General features: G+C 52.1%; 1 protein-coding gene across 4 annotated transcripts in view; it reads left to right on the top strand.

The window, feature by feature from the left end:
- Positions 1-26316, top strand: part of MARCHF2 (membrane associated ring-CH-type finger 2) — a 37992-nt gene extending 11676 nt beyond the window's left edge. For all 4 annotated transcript variants that reach the window (XM_040589203.1, XM_040589205.1, XM_040589204.1 and 1 more), the window contains exons 2-5: positions 1363-1573; positions 5919-6114; positions 19868-20077; positions 23417-26316. In XM_040589203.1, coding sequence (XP_040445137.1) covers positions 1398-1573; positions 5919-6114; positions 19868-20077; positions 23417-23575 — 741 coding nt within the window. In that variant the 5' untranslated portion in view covers positions 1363-1397 and the 3' untranslated portion in view covers positions 23576-26316. The remainder of the gene's footprint in view (positions 1-1362; positions 1574-5918; positions 6115-19867; positions 20078-23416) is intronic.
- The last annotated feature ends 600 nt before the right edge of the window (positions 26317-26916 follow it).

Consider the following 26916-nt stretch of genomic DNA (forward strand, 5'->3'; position numbering starts at 1 on the left):
TTTGTCCATCATCCCCACCACCACCTTCCACCCCCCTGCCTCTGACCTATTATCCTTTTCATTGCTTTCATTTGAACTTCTGTTATGGGATTGTGTCTCTCTTGAAATCCAGCCGCTGGGATGAGAGGCCGTTCCAGCGATGATCCCAGCAGCACTGGTGCGCAGGGATGGCCGTGCGTGCCTTCCATGAGGCGCTCCTGTTTACAGACACGAGGATTTCGGTCTTTACCAGCAGTCCAATGTTGTTGGCTGGTGTTCAGCTGGTGACTAATTGTAACCCTAGCTCTTTATTTCTGCACAGCTGCCTCTTAGGGACCGGGCTAAAGAAGATGGGAGAAAATGGGATTTTTAGGAATCTGCAAAGCATGCCTGTCTTTGGGATCGAGATATCTCCTCCCAGGGAGGATCACGGCTGTTGCTGGCAGCTTGGGCGAGCTGCTGCCTTCCCTCAAAGGCAGAGACGTCACACGTGGCTCAGCTGAGCCACCTCCTCGTTTGTCACGTTGGGCTTTTTCTCTGCATCTTCTCCCCGATTCATGTATTTGCTGCTTGTTCCTTGTGCTCTCCTTGGGTAGATCGCAGAGGTGCTGAAAAGGTGATGGTGTGCTTTGCTGGTTGCACGTGGCTGGTTGTGAAAAATCACGGTTGGTCTGAATCACTGAAAGGGCAAGGAGGAAAGCTGGCCCGCTGCCCTTTCCGTGGAGCTCCGGGAGGGTTTTTAATGCTTTTGGGGGGTTAATACCCGCATGTTTGCTGTCGGGATGTGGAAACGGACACATGTACATCCCTGTAAAAAAACCTAAAAAATCGGAACACCGAAGATGGGGTGAAGAGGAGCCTTTTGAGTTGGTGGACAGGCTTTAACGGGCTCAGAAGGTGCCTGAACGCAGCTGAGAGAAGGGCCCCCCTGCACTGAGCCATGCGCGGTGGTGTTTGTGTTGTGTTTGGGTGAAACTTTGCAGCTTTTACAGCAGGTATGAACATAAGTTTTCAGGACAGCTCTAACCAGAGTGGCCGGGGCCTGTGGGGCTCCTGGTTGCTTTCCCCATCTCTGCGTTGGCCCGTTGACTTTGAAAGGCTTCATCAGGTTAAAGGGCGGGTACCAGGAATTCTCTCTGGGAAAGACAAATCTGCAATTCTGACGCTAAATTATGTAAGTAGGACACTTGGAGCCTTAATTTTATGGTAAGGCAACCTCACAGAGCCTATGAAAGGGGACAGAAGTCTAGCAAAACCTGCGGTTGTTGGGGCCCCGGGGTGCTGCCAGCCCAAGCAGAGCTGGAGGAGGGTGGTGAGGGGGGTCCTGCGCCCTGGCCAGGCCACCGAGGGTGCTGGGTGCTCACTGCCATGCCATTCCCACAGCTCACCTTGGTGCCGGTGCCCGGCCCGGAGCTGCCATGACGACGGGTGACTGCTGCCACCTCCCCGGCTCCCTGTGCGACTGCCCGGGAAGCGCTGCCCTCTCCAAGTCGGTGGAAGACTCCGACATCGGCCGCCCGCAGTACGTCACGCAGGTCACCGCCAAGGATGGACGGCTCCTCTCCACCGTCATCAAGGCGCTGGGCGCGCAGAGGTAGGGCTGCTGCGGGGAAGGGGCTTGGGGTGATGACTTTTTCCCCCTTTGGTGTTTTTTTTTTAATGGCTCTAGGGGTAGAGGGGGATGACGAGCTCCCATTTTACGCTGATATTGAGCGCGAATCCTTGTTAGCCTGATGCTTCCCAGGTCTGCGCTGTCTTTGCGGGAGCTCGTTGGATGTGCTGGTGGGCTGGGACTTGCGTGTTCGTTGGAACCCCCACGCCTGTGGCCACTCCAGCGTGGGACAGGGCAGGCAGCCTCTGGCTGTGTGCCTCCACCAAGTCCTTGCTGAGCGGCGGCGAAGGTGGGATGCCATGCTAGCAAGGGCAGCGTGTGCTGTTCGTGGGGATGATGGAGGGGCTGAAAACAGAGCGCAGCCCGTGTTCCAGGATGGTCCTGGAGTAAAGGTGAGGTGCTGGTTTGCTGCCCCAGGGAGAGGAGAGTGTGTGTGCTGCAGGAACTGCAGTGTTCGGCTATTGCTAGGGGGAACATGTGCTAGCTTCACTTGCTCAGACTCTTCCTGATGTGACTTCACATCATGTATTTTGAGCAGCTTCCAGAGCAGAGGACACACAGCAGCATTGTTCAGTCCAGCTAGTGAGACAGTCAAATTTTGTGTTCAAATCCTGTCTGAACAGCTGTTAGTTTTTTCAATGAATTTGACCAAATGTTGATGAAGTGTGAAAGCAGCAACTGCAAAAGGCTGGGGGGAGGAAAGCAGGGGAGCTAGAAGAGAATGGAGGCAAACATAATTGCTTTATCTAGCAAACCCTGAGCAGGTCGATAAAAATGCGAGGGGAACTGAGCTTGCTCTCTGACAACAGATAGGCTGGGCAAAAAGTTGTGCAACCCCTCAAAACTTGTGGCGGTGCAATAATTGGGTGAGGAAACTGCCTGGGATTGCAGGTTAAAAAAAACCACCTGAGGAATCCTGTTGGGTCTTCACGGACCACCAGTTTGTTCGTTTTGGTGGTGGGTGGGTTTCAGTCTCTTCCATGTCACCAGCCCTTAGGGAAGCGCAGCCAGGAGCAGCGTGACACTGCTGGGAGATTGAATCAGTGATATGGTCTCTACAGCCTGCTGGAGGCTGTTTGAGGGTGTGTGGTGTGGGAGTGCGACCAGGCCCCCTCCCCCTCTGGATAAGAAGGAAGGAAAATGAAGTCTGATAAGATTTTTTTTTTTTTTTTTTTTGTACTGTCAGCAGATTTTTTCCTTCTGGATTGTTTATTGGTAGCCAAGGTTATATTAATGCACTGGAAATATGAAACTTCTCAAACAGGAAGAGAATGGTTGAAATATCTTACAGATGCTTTTCTTAGGAAACAACAGATGCGCGAGAGCACTGGAGGCTTGGGGGTTGTTTTTTTTTTTTTTTGGTCTGTCTCTGTTGCTAAGGCTGTGTGAGTGGACTGTAATTTTGTCGTTCTGATACAGCTGAGATTTATGTCAATAGAGGTTACAGAATCATCAAATAATTTAGATTGGAAGGGAATTCTGGAGGACATCTTGTTCACCCTCCTTTCAGAGCAAGACCAACTTCAAAGGTGGATCAGACTGCCGAGAGCTTTGTCGGATGCAGTTTTCTTTATCTCTGAGGATGGATTTTCCACCACCACCTCTCCAGACTCCTGTGGCGGGGCTTGTGCTGGCTGAAGTCGTCCCTTAAATAAAAGGCATAGGGAAATGAGGAGAGAACAAGGTTCAGTGGTTCACCAGTGACGTCTGGCAGAGAGAAGGGGATGGTGCAGTGGGTGTGCGTTGCTTCACAGCCTTGAATATGATTAAAAAGCCCAGTTGGGTTGAAACCTGCTAAACATTGGGTTGAAAGTGGTAGAGATCTCCTGTGGTACACCAGCAGAGGAGTCTTGCTTCTATTCTAGTGAGCTGACATACACTTTCTTGCTGGCTCTTCTCTTCCCTTCACGTACCACCGATGTTTTTCCCCTGTACGCTCCTTTTCCTTGCACTGTATTTCCGTGTCTTGCTTTCTGTTTTGTCTGGTTATGCAAACTAATGGAAGTGGCGCTACCGCTTTTGAAGAGCGCATGTTACTTGTTCTGCCTGTTGCGTTGCAATCCCCAAAAACTTCTTTTGCAGTCCAGAGTTTTTTAAAAGTCAGAATAGCAGCGGTGCATGAGCTGTGATAAGGGATCAGTCTGGTTTTGGTACTGTCAGCAATATGTGGGAAAAGGTGATAGCCCATACAGCTCACCTGGATTTCAAGAGGGCATGCGATAGGGGTTTGGATATAAAGATGTTCCTTTCTTGTCCTCCCTCCTACCCCCAAATCTGTGCAACTATGGATGTAAGAGAATGGTGGTTGTGTGAAAGGAATGGCTGGTTGGAATGTGGGAAAGAAGCGAGATGCTAGTGAGTGGCTCATTTGCATGGTCCAGGGAGGGCAGCCCTGCGTGGGGCTTCTGCTGCCCAGCATTTTATTTCTAAATGATCTCAATGCATGGCAAACACTGAAGAGGGGTACTGAATTTCTGAGAATAGCAAACTCTGGTGTCTAGAGCTATTTTGGGTTTCCCAGGGAGCCCAGGGCATCCTCATTATGGGGGTGGCAGACGTGGCATAGGGCTTCTGGGAAACCCATGCCTTTTGATGCCAACTGGGATGTCCTTGGACCTAAAATGGCACTAGATGCCTGAATTTAGGGAACTGAATGTTATTGGAAATGGCTGCAGGCTGAAATAATGGTTGCAGTTCAGTGTGGGGTGATGCAGATGAAGAACAGTGATCCGGGATTTACGTATGTATTTGCAGGAGGAGGGAAATGGGCAGTTATGTGCAGCAGTGACCAAAAGGCAAATAAGATATGAAGATTTTGGAAAGTAATGAAGAACAGAAGTCACTGCAAAAATCCCTGGTGTGCTCACATCTTGAAAACTGTAGCTCTGGTCCCTGCAGCTCTGAAAGGACGTTTTAGAAATGCAGGAGGTAGAGGTAAGGGTGGTGATGGTGATCAGAAAGGTGGATGTGTTTCTAAGGCTTTACTGAATAGGCTAGGATGCTCCTGCTTGTGGAAGAGGTGACTGAGCAGGCTATGACAGAGGTCTGTAAATCTGGGGGATGTGGAAAACTTTGTCTCCTACAGGACAAGACTTAGGGGATAGTACACGAAACGGGCAAGTGAAGAGGGCTTGGCTCTTTGTGCAGCTAGAGAAAGTCTTTGCTATAGGAGGACACTGGATGCTCTAAGTTTACGTAGATCCACAAACCCCCTGCTTTAGGCTGTGATGGATGCTTGTCACTGAATATTGTCTGCTACAGCTGAGCTAACGGTTGCTGGATGCTGGAGCAGTAGTGCTAACAGTCGGTGGTGACAGTTAGAGGTGTGAGGGAACCTCTTGGAAGCAATTGGGTGGTCTGAGTGTGATCAGCAGTGCAGGTCCCCTGCGGGGAAGGCTGCAAGCGTCTCTGAAAGCGTTTGATACTTCCCTTGATAAGTCTCTCTGGTTCTGTGAGGTCTGTAGAGAGCAGATCTGGAGCTGATCAAAGAGATTTGATTCTGTGGTTGAAATTTCTAGCCAAGGAGGGGGGCAGAAGCGGTTGTTTCTGAAGCACCAAGACATTTCTCCAGCCAGTTCAAGGTACAAATGCTGCGGAACGGTTCTCTGTGTGGGGATGTGCAGATAGGGTGCTGAGCGAGTTACTGCACCGTGATGGGCAGAGGGTTTGTATGCCAGGAACGTAGCCTGGGTGACTGCTTGCCATGAAATACGTTGTGTCCTTGGAGAGCTGGGCTTCCAGGGTCAATGCAGTTGTGTCATTAGATATCACCGTTCCCCACACAGTTACTGCTAAACGCAGGATGCAGAGCAGGGGTGAGGTGATCTGATAAATGTGACTGTGATTGCAAACTTCTTGAGTGGCTCCGGGTGGCTGGGGGCATGCCATGGCTACCGTGGATCATCTGGCTTCGCTTTGGGCTTCTGGGTTTGCGTCAGTACTTCAGGGTTGGTTTCAGGTCCAGTGTCAGCTCGTCTGCCTGCTGGGAGCAGAGCTGGAGACTGGAATACACATGCTGCAGGCTGTTGTGTGGCCAGCTGAGCTGGCCAGGAGGCTGATGTGGCGGCTTCTCTCGGGTGTTGTGGTGCTCATCAACACGACTTCCAGATTTTACTGACCTAGTGCTCCTGGGCACCTCCACACTCTCCTGAGGCTGATTTCTTGCTGCTTTGGGCTCTTGCAGCGTGCCTGGCACATTCTGCCAGATGCTGCTTGCTGCGCATATGCCCTTCTGGGGCTTGGTGGGATTCAGACCCCATTCTCCAATGTGGCTGTATCGTTCTGCCTGTTCTGACCGTGATTTCATTCTGTTTGTCTGCCTCTTTAGTGATGGTCCCATCTGTCGAATCTGTCATGAAGGTGGAAATGGGGAGGGACTGCTTTCCCCGTGTGACTGCACAGGAACACTGGGCACCGTGCACAAGAGCTGCCTGGAAAAATGGTTATCCTCCTCCAACACAAGTTACTGTGAGCTCTGCCACACAGAATTTGTTGTAGAGAGAAGACCGAGACCTTTGACAGAGGTACCGCTTTCTTCCTGCTTCACTTTTATTTCCTTATCATTTGAGAGAAAATGACTGATTTGCCCTGCTGTCCTTGTGGTTCTTGCTGTCTCCGTCTCCTCGCAGTACCTTAGCCCTCACGAAGAACAATTTTGTTTAGAGAGATCAAGTCTCTTGTCAGACAAGTGACGTAGTTGCAAAAATGCGGTGGCAATGTTTGGGGTAGCTCCTGCCTGTGAACTCTCCACGTGCTACCTACCAGCGGCAGGCTGTAGGGCTACGGAAAACATTGCACTTGTAGATCTACTTTAATGCCTGAGCATGGAAATGCGGAGGTCACCACGTGACTCACCGAAATACGAAGCTCTCAGAAGTAGTCTTTTTTTTTTTTCTTTTCTTTTTTTTTTTTTCCTCTGTTAGTTTTAATCTAATCCCACAGTGTTGCATTAGTTCAGTTCTCTTGCCTGTAACTTCTTTGTCGTGCTCTGCTCTGAAAAGTGAGATGTGGTGATTGCTGATACTGGTCAATAAAAGACTCATCCTCCCTTGCCGAATATTGATGTATGCTTCAGAGCCTTTAGGTCTTGCTCCTCCCTGCTGAGCTGTGGTGCTCTGTCACTGCCCTGTGTTCCCCCCAGTGACAGGAGAAAGCAGGACATGGCTCAGCCAGCCCTTCTGTTCCTCTTGGTGTTGACCATAGCAGGACCAGGCTCCTGACGGGTCCATCACCCTCCTAGAACTGGAAGGTACGATCCAGGCTCGGGTTGGTGCGTGGGTTTGGTTTTGATTGTGGTAGTTTTTCTTGTTGTGGTTTTTTTTTTTGTTTTTTTTTTTTTTTTAATCACAAAACTCTCTTCATTCCTCTGTTTAGGCAGTCTGCTGTGATCACATTTCAGACTTCCTTTGGCCCCCAGGGTTTATAGCAGCTGCCTGTAATGATGCCCTTTACATGTGGGGAACAAGGGCAGCTTGGACCAGGCCATCTTCTGACCTCAGAATTCAAATGTACATCCCCAAAGAGGAATAAGTAAATCAGTGAGCTACAGTACAAAAGGCTGTAATGGTTTGTTTTAGAAGATGGTTTAATCTGTCTAAATATAGAATCATTTAGGTTGGAAAAGACCTTTGAGATCACCGAGTCCAACCATTAACCCAGGACTCCACTACTAAACAATGACCCTAAGCATCGCATCTAGCGTTTGAGTTTGGTGGGGTTTTTTTAAACACCTCCAGGGATGGTGATTCCACATGCATGGGCAGCCTGCTCCAGTGCTTGACCACCCTTTTGGTGAAGAAATTTTTCCTAATATGCAATCTGAACCTCCCCTTCTGTAACTTGAGGCCATTTCCTCTTGTCCCGTTGCTTGTTATCTGGGAGAAGAGACTGACCTCCACCTGCTTACAGCCTCCTTTCAGGTAGTTCTAGAGAGCGATAAGGTCCCCCTGAGCTGCCTCCTCTCCAGGATAAACAACCCCAGTTCCCTCAGCTGCCTCCTCGTGAGACTTGTGCTCTAGACCCTTCCCCAAACGTCTGTGAGTTGTGTTGGCAGGTGAGCAGGCGACGTTGATATGACTGGTGGTGCTGCAGGACCATATAGGAGGGTGTCGCTGGGCACACCTGAGGTCCAACCTGGAAGATCAAAGCAAGGTCCTGCAGCCCTTGCTGCCACACCGCAGCCACACCATGTGAAACTGGGGGTGGGCTCTTCCCTGTGTCACCTTGTTGCTAGGTTGGGTTTGGGTGCTCGTTCAACACAATGTGCAACTGCAGAGAAGCATCAGCCTGCCCGAGGAGATTTACAATTAACAATTTTGGGACCCCCATTGGTCCTGCAGCCATCAGCAGTGAGAGAAGCAGTAAAGCATCACCTGGAGCCACCACTGCAAATACTCCCCTTCTCCATTCGCACCCTGCAGGGTGTTTCATCATGTGCCTCCCTGGCTGTGTTTGAACTGTGGCGTGTAGCTCTGGGTTTTGTTTCAAAACTTACTTTTCCTGTTGACAGCGTTTCAAACTGATGCAAAGCAGTGCTGCTGCGCTGTCGTCAGCGGGGCTGCGGGACGGGGTCTCTTAGCTGATGCTCAACAACAGGCTCCTGTAACCTGCCAGCTATCAGAAGCTTGTCAGTGCCTGCTACCACAAGCGTATATGTGGGGAGGCAGGGGTTAATTCTGGTTTGTAGCTGTTGCTACTCTTGTCTGCTCTCTCCTTCCCCTTGCTCCATCACTTAGATTCGCTGAGTCACAGTTGGAATTCCAAGTTGCTTTTCCCACCTCTTTCCATTCCCATCAGTTCTAGAGGTTGTTCCCTTTCCCTTCCCACCTTCCTCTGGAAATGACGCCTGCCCCCTCCTCCCCCCAGTCCTCATCTCTCCTTCCCACACTCCCGTCACCTTTGGGTGCCCAGCAAGCCTCGGAGGCGAAAATAGCCCCTCAACTGGGGAAACGTTCAAGCTTCGGTTTGCAAAATTGGTATTCAGGTTTTGTGATTGTTTAATTTACAACTGACTGGCATTGACTTGATGGCCCCGGATGGGAGAGATCTTCAGGCTGCAGCGCTAAACCAAACCGTGTATTTAGCAAAGCGATCTGTAGAAGAGCATTACGTCAGGGGTTAGTGCTGGCTGAGTCTTACCGCTTTTCTTCCTGCTGCTAAAACATGTAAAATGGCTCTTTGACCGAGAACTCTCAAATGGCTGGTTGAGGCTTAAAATATTTGGAGAGGGCTGTGTCTTGGCTTTGAGGCAAGCCCAGTAACAGCGAGCTTGCTAGGTCTTACGCGGGCCAAAATTTTGAGCGCAGGTTTTGGATGTTTTAGCTTAAGAGCTAGTAGAGGATTCGTGCCCAGAAACAAACATGTGGAAGTGCGTTTAGCTGTAGTTCGCAGATGCTGTAGCACCTCGTAACAAGTACAGGCTTAGAAAACTGTGTACTTGAATGAAAGCTCCAAGACCAGTGGGTACTGGGAGAGCTTCTGCTCTGACACTGACGTCTGTGCTTCCAGCAGGCAAGAGGAGCTCGCTAGGACAGCGTGGCGGGGAAGGCTTGACTCTTCTGTGTGATTTCTTGTCTGTACTCTGAGGTCCGTTAGTGAACAGCCTGGGACAATCAAATTTTAATTCCTTTTGAAATCTGTGAAGAGCTCCTCTGAACTGGAGCCGGTAAGGGTATGGTGACCAGCAAGCAATCCGTGAGTGTTGAGAGGTGGTGACTGGGCAACATTGTGACCCCCAAACGCAAAAAATCCCTCTCTTGAAAACACAGTGGCATAGATCCCTCAAGCCGTTACTGATAGCTGTCAAAGGCTTTGGGGGTGTGAATTATTTGTGACTTCTCATGTTTGGGGACTGTCTGTGAGCACAGTGAAGATGATCTGCCCTGTTCTGGTGTCTCCTGTGTCTGCTGGGGGAACAGCTTGCATGAAGTGCCCTTAGTGCCTGGTGAGTTTGGAGGCTGGTGAGCACTTGGTGGAAAAATTGCCAGTTAGATCACCCGTGAGAGTGATCCCTGCTGTAGAGCAGAATAACGTACAGCTCGCCATCATCGTACAGCCCTGGAGCGGTTCCCTTGCCTGCAGTTCCTTGGCAGCAAGCTTTTTCCCTGGCTTGAGGAGCAGCCTGCGGGCTGGTTTAATAAATCCCATGGCAGCAGCCTGCTCTTGCTCTTTCCCAGGAGCCAGCAGCACTTCCCCACCACATGATGGAGTGTCCTGAGTCCCGTACAAGCTGTGCTGAGCAGTCACGCCAGTGTGCCAGGGCTCTGCGATGCTGGTGTGCCAGGGCTCCGTACAGCACGGTTCAGCTGATGGGCACAGGCGCTGCGTGCCTGGCACATCGTGAGTGGGGGGCTCCTGCTGGACCCCAATGGCTGGAAGGACTCGCCTGTTCTTGTTGTGCTGCTTCCATGCTGTAAAATGCCCTGATCCCTGCCTGGAGCCTGGGGAAAACATCCTGGAGTTGTTTCTTGTTTTTTCTTGGGTGTTGTTTACAACCCCTCTGAGCTTCTGCCCCACCGAAATCCGTGCCTGTCAGGAGTGGTGACGGCGAGCGTGCTGTGCCGTGTGAGGTTTCTTTGGGCTTTTTCTTCGCGTAGAGGCCAATTTACGGAACTTGTCCACTTTCAGCAGCGCACCTGCTGTTAGCAGAGGCTCTGCGCTGAGCGCAGAGCCCTTCGGAAAGGGCTGTTAACAGCTTTGCCAGCTTGCCGGCACTTTCCATTAATACGCTCCGTCTGCGGTCTGCTGTAATCTCATCCCCACACCAGACTGGGCCAAAACTCTTCACCAAATACTTCTGGCAAGTGTAATTCCTAAGTTGTTCATCTGTTTCTGAGACGAGGGCTCAGGAAGGCGGCTGCTTAGTCATTTTAAAATGACACGTTTCCCTTTAGCCGCCTTATCTGAGAAATTTGCTGCTCCTTTGTTGCAGGGAGTGGTGGGGAGCGTTTTGAAACTTGGGGGAAGTGATGCTCGTGGGTGAGTGCGCTCTTTAGCAGCTCCGATAAAGATCTGCTGTTCACCAAGTAGAACTGGGAAGTCAAATCAGAGATTAGTGACGGTGAGCAGAGGAGGATAAATGGGATGGAGGCTAGGACTGGGAGCAGCGCAGGAGCATGCTTTGTGGCAGTGGTGTTGATGAAAGGATCTGTGCCAAGTGTAAAAAGCTGTCCAGGCATCCTGGCTCTCTCCTGCTGTCACATGGCCACTGACACCCATCAGAGAATTAGGTGACAACGCTACCTGTTGATGTTGGTCCTCACAGGAGAAAGCGGCTGACTCTTGCTATTTGCTCTACTGTGTCCGACCTTTCCAGCCTGGAGAAGCTGAGAGCTGCTTGTTACAGCTGCGGTGGTCACTGGTCAACACAGCAGAGGTGGTCACTGGTCAGCACAGCTGATCTCTGCGGGAATGGGCCACCAGCCCCATGAAAAACTCGCTCTGCCATGTGTGCTTGCAAAGCTTTCAGGAGGAGAGAGGCTGAGCTGCCTGCGGGCTAGAGGAGGCGTTTTGGTAAGCTCCATGGGCAAGTTGAAATGCTTCTGTGGAAGCTGCAGAAAGTTCTTCGAAGTCAGGGGATGCCACAACAAAATTGTCTGATTTTTTACTTCAGTCCTCTTGGATATCCACGTTACAGTGTGGTCTTTCTGTGGTCACAGCCCGTGTTTTCCAGGATCAGTGCACAGGGGAAAGATGCTCACTAGCTAACTTTGTTTATCCCTCTGTGTTGTGTGGCTGTGTGCTATTCTATCCCCGCTCACAAGTCAAAATTACTCGTGTCCCCATGGGCTGCTTTGGGGTACTTATTGCTGTGATATCTGAGCGCTTCACAAACAGTAATTTAATTTTGCAGTCTCCTTCAGGGAGGGAAGACGGCAACCTTGCTCAGCATGGATTAAAGACCATTTTTAAGTAGAACTGGATTTTTATTTTCTTTAAGCACCCATTTATTTATGTTGTGGTCTGTTCAATGTGAAAAATAGTAACAGTGTTCGCTGCCAGTGTGGCTGATCTCTGAACTGGGAGTGGGGGACTTGTCTGAGCCTGGAGCCAGCAGGGAGGATATCTCCTGCAGTTCAGCCTAGTTTGGTTATTTTTTAACTAAGAAGCTGGTTGAAAGCTGAAAAAAATGCATGAAAGGCTTTTGTTAACTGTTAGGCTGTGAGGTTGATGGGCTGAGCGCTTTTTTGGGGATGTTTTGAACAGCAGGTGAAGGTGGAGAGTTGAACTGCAGCCCCAGGCGCCTGGGGAGGGTCTGTAAGTAGAGGGGTGGGATGCTGCCACGCTGGTGGCTGTGCTGTGAAAGGACAAAGCGGCTTCTTCTTGGTTCCCTGAAGTGGTCTCCGGCACAAGAGGGCTGTGGAGTGGGGCTCTTGAGCAAGGAGCGTGTTCCCAGCAGAGAATGGGATGGCCAAGCCTTGGAGAGGGATGGTTGCCCGGTACTTGACTTTCCTACACCAGTGTTAGTTTAACATGCATCCATAGTTTTACAGGGAAGTGATCTGAATCCACAAGACACTACCCAGCATGGCTGGCACAGTCAGAAAGTGCAAAACATGTTTCTGTGTACCTGGAAGACTTCAGCAGTAGATATTTAGATCATATGTTCAAACCGTAAGTTGCAGTGTGTACAGCTTTCCTGGAACAGGTAGTTTCTTCTTTGTTCCAATATCGTTACATGCAGAAAACGCACAGTTACTGCCTAGGATTCATCTTCAGGAACAATCGGTGTCTTTGCTGTCCAGGGCCACTGTAGAAGGAGCATAGGCATTTGGAAACGAAGCGTTGCTTCAGTTTAGACAGCTCTTTCTCCCAGGTCACACCATCCTCTAGGCAGGGTTGGGTTTATTTGCCCTGACATTTTACACCTTACATTTGCCTCAGCTGGACTTTGTTCTTTAGGGTCCTATAGTCTCCAGAGAGAAGGAAATGCCTCTTGTGATTAATTCATTCCTGCTGCCTTAGAAACCTAAGTTAGGATGGGCCAGCTTGTCTGGAGGCACCTGCCACATTCTGGCTGGTGGAGAACCCAGGTCGGTGCTGCAGGCACCTCATTGAGCCTGAATGTCCCCACTCTTATGTTCTCCCTTCAGTGTAAACTCCTTTCTTTGGTCTGCAGCTAAATCAATCGCAAACCTGTTTTCCCTTAAAGCTCTCTCCCTGCCGAAGCCACTTTGTCCTCTAGGATTTCAGGCAAAACTGCATGGATTGAGCCATTTGGCACCGCACCAGTGTGCTGTGTATTTCTAGAAGCATTGCCAAGGGTGATGCTGTGGCCGTGTTTCTACAGCCACAAACACGGGTGGCCCATCGGTACGGCTCCCGGTCTTCTCCGTGGCTGCAGCCCACTGCCCACAAAGTGAGGAGGGGGTACGGGCTGGGCTGGATTTTGTGTACCCGAGCCTGCTTCAGCCCGTTTGCCCTTTCTGAGGTTGCTAGCAAAAGTGGTTTCTTTCCGTGGCTGCCTTGTTTTGTGTATTTTCCCCTGGCATTGACCTTCTCACTTTTTTTCAATTCATCAACCGCTTTTTAAAGTGTCCTAGCTTTAACCTATTCTTAATTTTGTCCCCTCTGGGTGTTTCTAAATGAACTTAAAAGAAACACCGCCGCTGACCCCAGAGACCCCCATCTCAGGCCATCTGCCCTTGCTGCAGGTCAGCTTTGGTTCCCCACCTCCTTTGGCCCGCACTGCCTGTCGGCCCGGTGCAATCCTGGCTTGGGCAATCGGTGCTGCCGGTCTGTGCCAACAGCTGAGGTCTCTGTGGGGAAACATCCCAGGCTGGCAGCTCAGGCAGGTGACAGAGCAGCAGCTGTTTTAACCCCAGCAAAACATGGGTCCATGTCAAAGAGGAAGGATGTGTTCTCATCCACACATGGTGTAAATCCTAGGGAGAGGTACCCAGGGTTTACAGGACTCCGCTCGGAGAGTGGGCATGAATTTCTGGGGCTGAAGCCAAGGCTTTGCTAAAATGACCAGAATGTCAAAAGCCAACATGCTACAAGCTAAAGGGTATTACGCATGACTTGTTCGTAATGCTTCTCTAAGCGTTTAATACTTTTGCTAAAGCAGAACTCATTTGAGACAGCTTGCTAATTCCAAAAAATATTTCTCTTGTGAATCAGTCACCACTGCAGTAGTTTAGCTTCACCCTTTTCTTCTCGTATTTTTGTCCTTGCAAGCAGCTCTTATGATGGAGCCCCAAGAAAATTCTGCTTCTGTGTCTTCAGTGCTGGTGCTTTCCTGCAATACGTGCATTAACATTCTTTATTTAATAATGGCAGCTTCAGTAATATCTGCATGTCCCTATGCCTTCTGCAAAACAGCTCCTTCCGAGGATTATATAGCACAGGAGACCGCCAGGTTTTTGCTCCTGCTGTTTGTATTTCTATTTTATTATGCATTTTTGATTAAAAGATCCTTATTTTTCACTGACTGCTAATATTTTGGTTACCTTAAACTGGATATTTTATCTAGGTCAGTGAATTCTTTTTTTGTCTCTAAGGAAAGCACAACTTCTGAACACAACTGTCACCCGCAACAAAGCACCTTTGAAAATCTCAGAGGTGTTTGCTTGGCTGTTTGGGTCACGCTGGAGTATGGGACGCCTCCCGTGGGTCTGCCACGTGCAGCCTTTCTGCTGTCTCCCCAGTCTCCTGCACCTCTGCAGTCATGGGGAGGGCTGCTGGGATGGCTTTGGTACAAGCAAAGCGAGGTTTGCAGGGGGCAATGGTGATAATCTCATGAGTCCTGCTTCTGCTATTAGTGAAAGAAACCTTTCCTCTGGGTGCAACGCCCAGTGCAGTGATCGCTGCCCCTCCTCCAGTTCAGAGAACTGAGATGTGACATAAACTGTCCCCCACCCTTCCTCCAGTGTTATCTTCCTCGCAGACAGACTTTTTTTCTTTGCTTTCCTTGAATTCTTCTGCTGAACTCACTGCGCCATTCTGTGTCTTGTCTGTGCTCCTCTACCCTCTTCCCCAGCTTGTCTTTCTCGGTGCAAACCTGCAAGACTCCTCAGTCAGTGCAAAACAAACTACTCTTGGCTCTAGCTGAGTCTCATTCCTCTCTTTCTTTCTCTCTTCGCTTCCATCTGCTGTCTGGAGATGCTCTTCTTGGATCCCACCCTAGATCCTCTTGGTATTTCTCTGTGCATCCCTGGCACTGCTCAGCCAACCTGGAATGGCCTCTTTGGGGCCAAGGCTGGAAATACGTGATCCCTGCGCTCTTGGCACTTGCTCATGCTAGCCTCTTCCTTACATGTCCATCTTCGCTGCTTTGCCCAGCCCCATCTGAGTCCTGAAGATCTAGAGGACCTGCTACCCGTAGGATTTCTCTGAGGTGCAGCTGCCGGCAGTGCTGTGATGTCATGTTTGTGGGTGGCATTTCCCGTGGTGACACCAAACCACGGAAGCACCTGTTGCTGTATAGCAAAGCGTCCTGGTGACCTGCAGTGCTGCTTGGGTTGGCCCCTCTTCTGTCCACCGTTTCTAGAGCTTCTGCAGCTCTCCTTGAGTCTTGCCCGGTGCTTCCCGGTGGCTGGAGCCAGGCCAAGTGCATCGGGAAGGCTCTCAAGCCTGTACAAGGAGAAATTCAGCTTGTTGAGGTTTGTGGAGCATCGAGGGCCTGTGGTTGCGCAGTGAGGAAAGGAGGATGAGGAGGGGTGACTTTGCTCTACAGCATTTAACTGCTCTGCTTGCAGGGCTGGGGGCATTTGTGGGTCTTGGCTCTGGGTACTCCACTGGAAAATGTCCCTCCCCACCCTGGTAAAGGAAACAGGACCATCCTGCTGGGGCTGCCCATGGAAGTTGGTGGCCTGCAAAGAGGTTTTGGTGGATGCCCAGAGAAGGGACGTGATGGTCCCTCTTCTGAAGCTGCATTTTTGATTCAGCGTGTCTCTCGGGGCAGGGACAGGGCTATGTTATTAAGGTCACGTTATTCTTTCTGGCTAACAAAGCCAGGCACCAGGTCAGCAGCAAAAGGAAAATCAAGAGGTGCCTGTGCAGCCACAGGCTGTTTGGTGGACAGAAGGAGCACAGGATGTTTTGTAACGCGGCTGGATTTACGCAGCCGAATACTCTTGTCATTGCTGCGGCTTGCATCACACCTGGTCAGCTGGTGAGATTGGCAGATCATGGTGGTCCTGAATGGTGCTCACCAGAGCTGGTGGTCCAGCTGTGAGGCTGGGAGAGACCTGAGCACACGCTGGCTGGAGGCTGCTGGTCCCACTGGTGCTGATACCGTGCTGCGCTGGTCCTGCTTGGCATGGGACTGTCGTAGACCAGCACGTGAATGCCGCATGCCATGTGTTTTATGAAACAGGGGCTGATAGCTCACAGCCGTGTATGTTTTGCAACACCAGGTGAGCTGTAAAAGTCAATGACAGCTTACTCTAAAGCACCCATTTATAACCCCCCCGAACGACTGCGAGGTGCTGAGCGCTGCTGGGACAGTCCCTCGTCAGTTCACTCCCCCTTGGGACCAAGTGGCAGGGTGCAGTCCAGCTCCCAGACATGAGGAGCAGTGGGTGCTGGGATGGGCTGTCTGGGAGACTGCTTTGTTATACTTTGAGCTCTGCTCTTGGCTTCCAGAGGAGCTGATGATGTCCTGGTGTCTTCTTCTGCATGCCTCCTTCCTGCCCTCCATCGCTTGGGCTTCACCCTAGTTTCATGGGCAGCACAGCACCCAAAGAGCAGATACTCACCATCCCATAGCCCTGCCGTGGGTCCAAGGAATGAGCTCCCTTCCGCAACCCTGCTGATCCCAGAAGAAAGGACATCTGGGAAAGCCTCAGGATCATGCTGGAGGACAAAGAAATGTGGTTGTACCCGGAATAACTTCTGGTCACGCAGGCAGAGAGAGGTGGTTTCCTGCAGGGCGGTCTGGGATCCAGCCCATCGCTGAAGTAGGCAGCAAGCAGCCAGCTCTGCCTCTTTCCCTTTGGTCTCGCACATGATTGTAGCATGGAAGAGGTTGTTTTTGGACTTGGCTTTTGTTGCTTTCCCATGTTTACTTGATAGTTTTCCCTACAAAAATTGTTTAATCTGACTGACCACTTTTTGGATTGTTTGCAAGATTTATTTTAAGTCTCATATGCACTAATTGCTGCTGTGCCAGAAACCCTCTGCCCTTAGGGTGGCTTATTGTATTCTTTTTTTTTTTTACTGTGTCAGTACATATTGGCAAAGTAAATCAACTGCTTCAAAAGGAAATTAATTTGCTTCCTGCCTTTACATGTTTGGCTCCCATCTTAGTGAGGAAGAAGGAGTTTCAAAGGTCACGAGGAATATAAATAGAATAAGATGCAGTAAAATACCTATTTGCCTTCGGTCTGTGAGATTCTTATTGTACAAAGGTTAAAAGTGATCTGTGCTGTCCTCTTACAGGGGATGGGGTGCTCTGGGATTGCTGCTAGAGGGAGGTCAGTCCGGTTGGGGTAATTCAGCGTTCGCTGTGTAGCTGGGGCACCTCTGTGCTGGTTGGAGTAGGGAAGGCCAGGCACACGACCAGGGCTTCGGACGATGGAGCTGCCAGCGCACTGTTTGTAGGAGAAGCTTTACTGCGTAGATGAGTTGCTGACCTTCCTCGCTTCCTCTTAGGGCTGCTCAGGACTCCGTGTGTGGTCCTTATCTCCCCCACTCAGCTCATCACCCCTAATCTCCTCTGCAGAGCCGCACAAGGGGTGATTTGTAGGTCTGCCTCCCATCTCCCAGTTCCTCCTGTCCAAACCACAGTTGTGGCTGCTCCAAAATGTCCTTCTGGCTGTCTGGCCATCAAGTTGTGCTCAGAATGGCTTTAAAAATGCTTCTAATTTGTCCTCTGTTGTTCTGGGAGCATTCCTCTGTGCCCAGATCTGTCTGCGCTCTTCAGCTCCTGGCTTGCTCTCTAGCTTCACTTGTTCTTGCTCTGTTAGGGTCTCTCAGATGCTTCAGGTCGCACCTCTAAAATATCTTGCTTATCAGTCCTCCCAGCTGAAATTCCCGGTCAGGCTCTTATCTGTTGCTGCAGCACCCCCTCCTCCGCTCTTGGCCAGCTCAGCACCACATCCGAGGTGTCTGCAGAGCATTCTGCTACCATGGCTCTGGCCAGCCCAGCCACACTGCTGTTCCTCACCCACATTTGCCATCTCCCCCTTCTCTTTCCCATTCCAACAAAAGCTGTCTATGCTTCTCGTCCCCTTGTCACCCCTCTGCTGGGCCTCGCTGTACATCCCTCACGTTAGACGCTCTCCACGGTTAAATCTGTGCTAACATGCGTGCGCACCTCCGTGCTCCCCTTCTGGGCCAGCGCTTGCTGCTTGTCTTTCTGGCCAGCAACGTCCTCAGGTTACCTGTGCTCTGTTTTGACCGGTGTGGTCTCATTAATTGCTTGCATACCTGCCACCACCCCTTCTGTATTGCTGTTTAAACTGTGGGTTCCCCCGTAAGGAAGGAGCTCTGTGTGTGTGGCTCTCAGGTGGGTCCCTCTTCGTGCTGCCGATTCAAAAACGGGCACCTGCGCCGAGTCTGTCAGTAGGACAAGCCTGCCTGGCCCTGCCTGCCTTGGGGTTATTCCCATCCCTGCTCTGACTGTGCTTTTTCGATCACGTTCTCAGATTTATTTTTTTTTTTTTTTTTGAGAAAAAAAAAAAAATCCTAAATGAGACCAGTCATCCTCGTGTAGGAAAGAAGGAAGGATCCAGCAGCCAAGCGTACAGAACTCCCAATAAAAATGTGCTAGAACAACTCTGGGCATTGCTAGGAACCACAGCTGCTTGCTATCCTAAAAAAGGAAAGGAAAAGCTGGAAATAGCATAATACCAGGAAAACTAGAACAATTGCTGTTGTTGAAGTCAAGTATCTAAAATGAACCCACAGTGGATGCATGTCGGGACTCGTAAAAGTAGGGAACGTTGCCTGTTGAGGAAAACAACCCTGCAACAGAGCTGCATTTGTTCTGCGACCTGCTCATTTTTGAGAGCAGCAAGAAAGAAACGCTTGCAAAGCCTCTTGGTAACGTAAAGTGCAGTGACCCCCACTGTGATGGGTCACTTGCTGCCTGGGAGGCAAGAAGGCAAGCCGGGAGGTGGGAAGGAATCCAGCGGAGTCACCTCTGTCCTGCGCCTACCACAGGTCTCTGCTGCCCATAACGTGGGAGCCGGTGGATGGCCACCAGCAGTGGAAAGGTCTTTGGGAGTTTGTGGTCTTGAAGGTGGTGGAGCTTTCAGCAGCTGTGTCTGTGTGAGGGGCCCTGTCCCTTCATGGTTGCTTGTGATCCGCTGAGATCTGGGAGAAAGCAACAGGGGATCTTCCCCCAGCCCGCCGAGCTCTGCATCTCTCCTCGCCCAACAGTCATGCTGCTTTCTCTTTAGAAATGGTCAAGGGCTTTCTCTGTGAGAAAGGTGCAGGTTTGGACACGGGTTGTTCTGTAAAAGAAAATGGGTTTGTGTCACCTTCCCGCGCCGGGCCAGCCCCAGACTGTAGCCCTTGGCTGCTGTCCTGCTTTGTCTGCGCAGGTGCAAGGCTTTCTGCTTGTTACTTGCTTTCTTTTGGCTTTCTTTTTTTCCTCCAGTCTTTGTTGCTGAAGTAATAGGCTTTTTTCCTCTCTGTCATCATCTCGGTGAAAATACTGGGTGCGTGGGTGTTTGCATTCCGGGGTGCTGGGCTCCCCGGTGAGCAGCACTGCTGCGGCTCACTTGAGCCCTGAGGACAGTGCCGTAGCCTTGAGAGCGCTCCTTCTGCTCAGCTGTCTTGCATAGTCTCTCAGGTGGACCTGGGCATTTCAGATTTCATGCAGATCGGGAATGCAGCACCAAAATGCCACAATTCTCCAAAAGGAACCGGAGGGCTGGACTTGGGACAGCTGCCCTTATGGCTTGGGCTGGCCACAGACCCCAATGCCCCAGTTTCCTATAGCCCCTACAGCAGCTGTGGAGTCCTGGAGAAGTTTCTGTTGAAGCTCAGTCCGGGACCTGTCAGATCTTTACTAAGCCAGGCTTTGCTGAGCTGACCTCCCTCTGCTAGCTGCTGCCTGCTCCGTGCGACTCCAGCGAAGAGCCCAGGCAGCTCCTGTGTTTACTCCTGCCTTTCCCTGCATGAATTCTTCAGCTCTCTCTTCTCTTTCCCTCGTTGGTTGTTAAAAACATTCTTGACGCTCTCTAGCTCTATTTTTGTGAGGGTTTATCAGAGTGAAGTGCACGCACCAGGTACGTACAGGCTGCAGAGAGCGCGTCCTGTTTTGCTAAGCATGCTGCGTGCTCCGCGTGCTGCCAACTAATGCCCTTTCTCCCTTCCTTCCTGCAGTGGCTGAAGGATCCCGGTCCCCGCAATGAGAAGAGGACCCTCTTCTGCGACATGGTGTGTTTCCTCTTCATTACTCCCCTGGCGGCGATCTCCGGCTGGCTGTGCCTGCGTGGAGCCCAGGATCACTTGCAGTTCAACAGCCGACTGGAGGCCATTGGACTTATAGCACTAACTATAGCACTTTTCACAATCTACGTCCTTTGGACGCTGGTAGGTGTCTGCTGCCCAGCGCCTTGCTCCCGCTGCAGAGGGAGATGCCCAGCACCTTGCTCCCGCTGCAGAGGGAGATGCCCAGCGCCTTGCTCCCGCTGCAAAGGGAGATGCCCAGCGCCTTGCTCCCGCTGCAGAGGGAGATGCCCAGCGCCTTGCTCCCGCTGCAGAGGGAGATGCCCAGCGCCTTGCTCCCGCTGCAAAGGGAGATGCCCAGCACCTTGCTCCCGCTGCAGAGGGAGATGCCCAGCGCCTTGCTCCCGCTGCACAGGGAGATGCCCAGCGCCTTGCTCCCGCTGCAGAGGGAGATGCCCAGCGCCTTGCTCCCGCTGCAGAGGGAGATGCAAGTGCTGGCTTGCACCGTGTCAGTGCAGCCAGCTGTTTCTGCCTCCCCTTGTGAGAAAACCTTGGGCTCTTTCTCTTGAACATCCATTTAATTATATTCAAACGGGAGCTGCTCAAGCTGTTGCTGAGAATGAGAAACCACTTCCCGATCCATCTGGATCCAGTGGATTCTAGACTGACATGGGAGCCGTGTTCCCTGGGGTGTCCTGTACCTGCGCGTGGCTGGGAAGGAGGGTCTGGTGCTGGGGGCAGGCAGCCCTCCAGCTCTTGTGCCCGTTCCTATTTCTGAGAAGAAACACAAACTTGGTAGCTGGCTGGTTTAGGGGAAAAATAAAATCCGGGAAATATAAAATCTGGGAAATGTTTGACCCCTAAATAATGTGCCCTCACGTTCCTCCATGCTTTGTGCTGCCCGGCACAGGTGTTGGTGCCTGAAGGAGGTGCGGACTGGTGGCTGGGGGATCTCTGTGGCCCACAATTAAAATTACTACGTGATATTTTTAAGATGTCGGTAGCCCAGAAGAGTGTGTGCAAGGAATGCTCTGGCCCTGAGGAGACCTCTGACTTGTCTCTCATACTGGGTGTTTGGACTCCAGCCCTGAGCCGAGGCTGGGTGGCCAGCCTGCCCTGGCCAGAGCTGGAGGTACTGGGATTTGCAGGAACCTGCACTGGGCGCTGTCTGGGTGGGGTGTTGAACCGATCTATGCTGGGAAGGAGCTTCCTGCAGCTGCCTCGCTTTGCATCTTTTTGGATACGCTGAATTAGGCGGCCAGGAGCTTGCAGCTTGGCGCCAGTCCAGGAAAGCAAATGGGAATTTGCTGTGTAGCACATCTGTGAGCGCTCCCAGCTGAGAGCCCGGAGGAGCCGCGGTGCTGGGGGGCAGCTCCCTGCCCTGCCGCTCCCCGAGCCCTTGGAGGGGGTCCCTTGGCCCCCTCTCTCCAGGGGTCCTGGGTCAGGGACTTCCCTCTGTTTCCCATTCAGTTCCTTCACGTTCTGTTGCTGGCTGGGTTTCTGGGTTTGGATCTTCATTTCGGCGCTCCCGTTCAAAGCCCGGTGTGTGCTCATGCCCTGCCGAGACCCTTTTCTAGCTGTTTACTGGGAAGCGCCACTTTGGGAAGGGAAGAAGTGCAGTTGCTGGAGGAGAAACAGCGGGACCCCAAAACCTAGCAGCTCTGTGGGCAGTAGAGGGGCCACAGCCCGTTTCCCTGCCACCTCATGCTTTGATCCCTTAGAGTAACAGCTTTTCCTGGGGTTAGGACATTCCTTGCAACTCTCCCACACAGACGCAGGTGCCAGGGGAGGGTGAGCTGGTGCTGCAGCCTTTGCTGGGGGGGGGCGGGGGATGCCTGCAGCGAGAGTGCTTCATCAGTGCTGCTGACAGAACAGGCAGCAATTGCAGCGCACGGGGAGCTGCTGGGGGAAGTCTCCACTGCTGCATAAGGGTCATTTCTGTAGAAAGCCGAGCTAAAATTGGAAACTTTAAGAGGAAGTGCTTCCGTCTTCTGTGTCCCAGAACTGGTCTGGAGGAGCTGGAAATCTGGAGGAGCTGGACAAATGGGGTGGGGGTGTGTGTATGTATGAAATAATGAGTCCTGACTAAAATGCTCTAGTTCTGCCGTGCTTTACATCTCCTTGAAGAGGGAAGGACGTTAAATGAAGCCCCTTTATTCACGTTTACTGTATGCAGCTGCAGTTCTGTGCTGCCCTGGGCTGTGTGACACAAAGGGCCCTTGCGTGGGTGGGTGGCGATGGCTGTAATCGGTGTGAGCATTTCGAGAGAGGCTGTGGTCAAGGTTGCAGCTCCTTCCTGTGGAGCAGGAGCTTTCCTTGAGGTTTGCAACGTCAGCTCCCCGCTCACACGCTATCCCTGAAGGCTGCAAGATGCATTTGCTTCTTGTTTATCAGCAAACAACCTTATTTCCACTCTGTGTCCCTCTACATCAGGAAAAAGGGGAGTGTACACATCAATAAGCTAAATTACTTCAGGGCTGTGGCACAGTTCCATTTTGCATAGCCGAAGTCTGAGACCCGTCCAAAAGTAATAGGAATACTGACTTTTCCATGTCAGAGAGAATTTCTGGTACTTCCTACTTGCCAACTAAATGTTTCCTGTACTCCTTGCAAAACACGAAAGCTTGGTTTTGATATGGCTGACTGGATTCAGTACTTAATTTTCTTGCTCCCCATTTCTAGGAAAACGAACAGGAGGGAAATATATGCTGGTTTAATTCCTTCTTCAAGGAATTCTAGAAGAGTTTAATTTCAAAGCTAACAAATCGGCAGGAGCTGTGAGGTCACCTGTAGTGTTAATGACTGCAAAAGGAGGCAGCCAGGAGCCCAGCCTGCTGGGGAAGCACAGCTCAAGCTCCCTCTTGCAGGGCTGCTCTGAAACTGCAGGGCCAGCTCCTGTCGGGGGGGCCAGGCTGGGTCCCCTCCAGCCTTTGCACCCTCTCCTGTCTCCCTCCAGGTGGACGAGGCTCCTAGGCCACGGTGTTGTCAGAAAAAAATGAGTCCAGCTGATGCCCTGTTGTTGCAGACCAAGGAGGGAGGGCTTTTGCAAAGGGCAGAGAGGATCCACCAGGATCTGGGATGGGGGCGCTTGAGGATTGAGCCTCTTGAGGCTGGTCCTGTTGAGACCCCCTCGTTTTGCCCAGAGAAGGTGCTCCCCTCAGCCCGTGCCTAGGGTGAAGCAGCGAGCTGTGGTTCCCCCCCAGGCTGCTACCCAACCCCCCCGAGCAAACCGTCCCGGTGCTGCCCAGAGCGCCCCGCTGGCTGTGCCGCGCTCAGCCCGCTGCCACCAGGAGTTATTGCTTCCCCCGCGAAGGCTTGGGACGGGGACCACCAACCTGTTGCTGGGTGGTGCTGGTGGGTCGGCAGGGGATATGCAGAGAGCATGCAGAGGACGAATGGGTGATGCTGTCTCCCCCCATCCCTCTGCGGCTCCGGCGCTTGCGATGGGGCTGGGATAACCTTGTCCTGTGTTATCGCCCCCAGGTTTCGTTCCGCTACCACTGCCAGCTGTACTCGGAGTGGCGAAGGACCAACCAGAAAGTCCGCTTGATGATCCCAGCCTCGCGGAGCCCGCACCCCGTGCCCCACTCCCTCCTCTCCGCCAAGCTCCTGAAGAAGACCGCGGATGAAACCACCGTCTGAGCCGTCCCTCGGCCACCGTGCCACCTGGCTGCCGGTGCCACCGTGCCACCAGGGCAGCCCTGGGGGGCTGGCAGGAGCGAAGAGGGTCGGGTGGCCCCTCATGCGCAGGAAACGCGGCGACTGTGGAGGCACCAGGAAACCGTCATCCCACCCGAAGGGGCTTTGCGGTCAGCACGTACTTTATACTTGGCAAACGGACGGATAATCAGCGTCTGTCATGTGAAGCGGCCCAAAAGAGCCAGATGGCAGAATATGCCTGTCTGCAGGGACACTTTCCTATAAATACCATACGTGGAAAATATCTCCCCCCTCTCTCTATATATATATCTCTATATATAATATTATTTTTTAATGGCCATGCATATTGTGTTTCAGTCCTTTTGAGTTGATGTTCTAAGCTTCAGTATAGAAGCTGGCAGCCTGATCTCATTCAGAGGTTAAATCTATGCCTTTTCTCCAAATGAGCATATAAAGAACACTTTTCAGTGACCGTTCTTGAAAATCCCCTTCTCCTTTGCACTAAATTGGTTTTGATAATACTGCGGCAGCCTTTCCCGTTACTATTTGGTCTCTTTCGTGGTGTTTCTGTCCTTTCTAGAAAGTTGTGTGTTTTTAATAATTATTATAATGCCAGAAGGAGTAAAATGACATAACGCTGAATGGAGACATTTTGTAAAGTACTGTAATTTTGAGAATTTCAAAATAAGTTTCAAAATGAGAAAATTTTTTCCTGCGCAGACATGATCTCACAAAATGCTTTCCTTGCAGATCCTGGCTCATCCCCAGGACTCGGATGCACTCAGCTCTCGATATGTCTGGCAAAGGTAGATGGAGGATCTGAGGGGGGGAAGCAACGGCTCATACTAGCTAAACCCACCATTGCCTTTTGCTTTTAAAAGATTCAGAAAGGAGTTTTCCTGACCCCAAAAGGTGAGCGTGGGAGGCTGCTTGCTGATGTCCTTTCACCATCTTGAGGCTGGACCTCTTGTAGTATCACTTACACACGTACGTTACGGGACGGGCCGTGCTCCGCAGCCCCTCGGCAGGATGCAGGTGGTCTCGGCTGTCCCTGTGCGCTTTATTTGCACATTCCTTGGCGGCGGCTGGAGGAGCTGCTGTGATTTGGTTCATCCCTGAAAGCGCTGCCTGCCTCTTATGTGTCCTTTAGTGAAACACTCTAATTTGCTGATTCTCAGAAAACAGGCTCTGGGTCCCTTCTCCGCGGGGCTGGCATCCCTCCTCTTCCTTCATCCTCCTGTGTTTCCAGCACATCCAGCTAATGAACCCTTCTGTCTTGGAGCGTCCGATCTACCAAGGGTCTCCCTGAGTTTGGCTTTAGTCTTCGGCTCTACTTGGCATCCCTGACCTGCCAGACGATGCCTGTGCTTGGTGCTGCGCTTTCCCGAGCCCTGCGAGTGGGGTGGGTTGTACGGACACGGCCCTGCTGAGCGGTCCGGAGCTGTGTGCCTGGTGTCAGCCTTGGCTCTCCTCCCGCAGTGCTGAGGGCAGGGAGGGAGGCAGCAGCTCCAAGGTGCCTGTGTCCTCGCAGTGGGTGGTGGCAGTCACACACCGTGTCCCTCTGCTCCTTCACCGAACCCAAGTGGATCGGGCCAGTGCCCTGCTAGGTCAAGACCTTTGATTTCTTGATTTGAAAGCACCTTATGCCATTCTTCCTTCTCTCTAGCTGTAAAGCAGGATGCTTTTTCCCAAGTGTTCCCTGGCTCCCTAGGCTGGAAGATGTTGGTGGCGTGAGCAGTGGGGACCGGTGTCCTGCCTCTCCCTGGGTTGCTCCGGCCCTGGGGTCTGCTGTGTGTCTGCTCTTCTCCTCCATCTCCCATCCCAGGGTTCTGGTGCAACTCGGTGATGCCCCAGCACATCTTGCAGCAGCCTCTCTCTGCCCAGCTGTGGGCCCCCGTGGGTTGGTCCGAGCTGGTCTCGGGTGTGAGTGCGAAGGTCTCATTTGATCCCAGGGTGAGCGTCTTCTGCCACTGCCAGCCTGCGCATCTCTGCTCCCTTCTCTCTGCCAGCCCCCCTGCCTCTCCCCTTCTGCCACGTACCCCCGGGCACCTTCCCTTTTCCGTGTCATGCAGGGATGACTTGGCCCCTGGGGGCTCACAGTGCAGCCCAGCTGCACTTAATGGTCCCTGCGCAGCATCCTGCATCAAGTCGGCTTGTGCAGGCACTGCCTGCCCCTGCACACCCCTTCCCGTGGCAGTGAGCGCTGCACCGCTGCTCTGTGCCTTGTCCTGGGTGCCCCTTCCTTCAGCCCCTCCCCAGCAAACCCCACGGCACCAGGACATTCCCAGCGAAGAAAAATTTGGGGGTTTAGTTTGACCTTCCCAGCCTTGGAAACTTGGTCTTGCAACTTCCCAGCAAGGAGCTTGGTCTTGCAACGCGTCTAGTTCTGGCAGGTAATGAAGGATGCGCGTTCCCCTAGCAAGGACCTAATGGAGCCAGTGTTTCAAACCCACTCCTGATCCAAATATGCAACTGTGAAAGCCAGAAGTCCCTGGCTGGGGCCAGCGGGGGCCCGGCCCTGTGCTGCTGCGCGGCCGTGGCTTCACCCTCAGCTTCGTTGTCTTTATCGTAGTTGCCAATAATTGGAGTTGTTGCATGTGCCCCTGCAAAACCCAATAGCGACTCTTTGAGTCTTCTCCTCCTTCCCGGAGGAGATGTTCAGCACGTTCCAGTGTCACGGGGAAATGGGCTGTGCAATTATGTAAATAAAAGTGAGACAAACATTGGGCTGTTGTGTGGTTACTGGGGAGGGAAGGGTCCGGGCTGGCTCCCTGATCGCCAGCCCTGTGTGCCCGGGGGTGGCCTTCCTGACCCCCCCCTGGCAGAGCTGACATGAGGTTTCCTGTTTGAGCTGAAGCTGGACAAACCCTGAGGCTTTTCATCATTTCTCTTGTCTGCATGCAGAAACCTCCCTGGGGTGAGCCAGGGGAGTCCTCTTGGCATCTCCAGAGGGTGGGTGTGGGGCTGCACGGGGCCATCTGGGTGTTAGTCTGGACCATGCTGGGGGGGGTGGGTGATGTTTTCAGTGTGGACAGCGAGGCTGTGATTTTTCATACGTTTGGGGGGGGAGCAAATCCACCCCTGCTTCTGGGTGGGGAAGGGGTCCCGGCTCCAACTGCGTGTGACCTGAGGAGCTGTGTCCCTCTGGAGGCTGCTGTGGCCACCCTGCCCTCCTGTATCCCCACCTGGCTAGTCCTTGGGGGCTCCCACCCGCTTACAAACCTGCCGCCCCCACCTACAACCCCTCCGCCATGAGCCTCAAAGGCTGGCAAGCTCCTGCCTGCGGAGAGCAGGAACTGGGAGCTGAGATCCGTGGGCTTCCC

Source organism: Falco naumanni, chromosome 4 (genome assembly GCF_017639655.2).
Source record: "Falco naumanni isolate bFalNau1 chromosome 4, bFalNau1.pat, whole genome shotgun sequence".
In the NCBI taxonomy this organism is placed as follows: Eukaryota; Metazoa; Chordata; class Aves; order Falconiformes; family Falconidae; genus Falco; species Falco naumanni.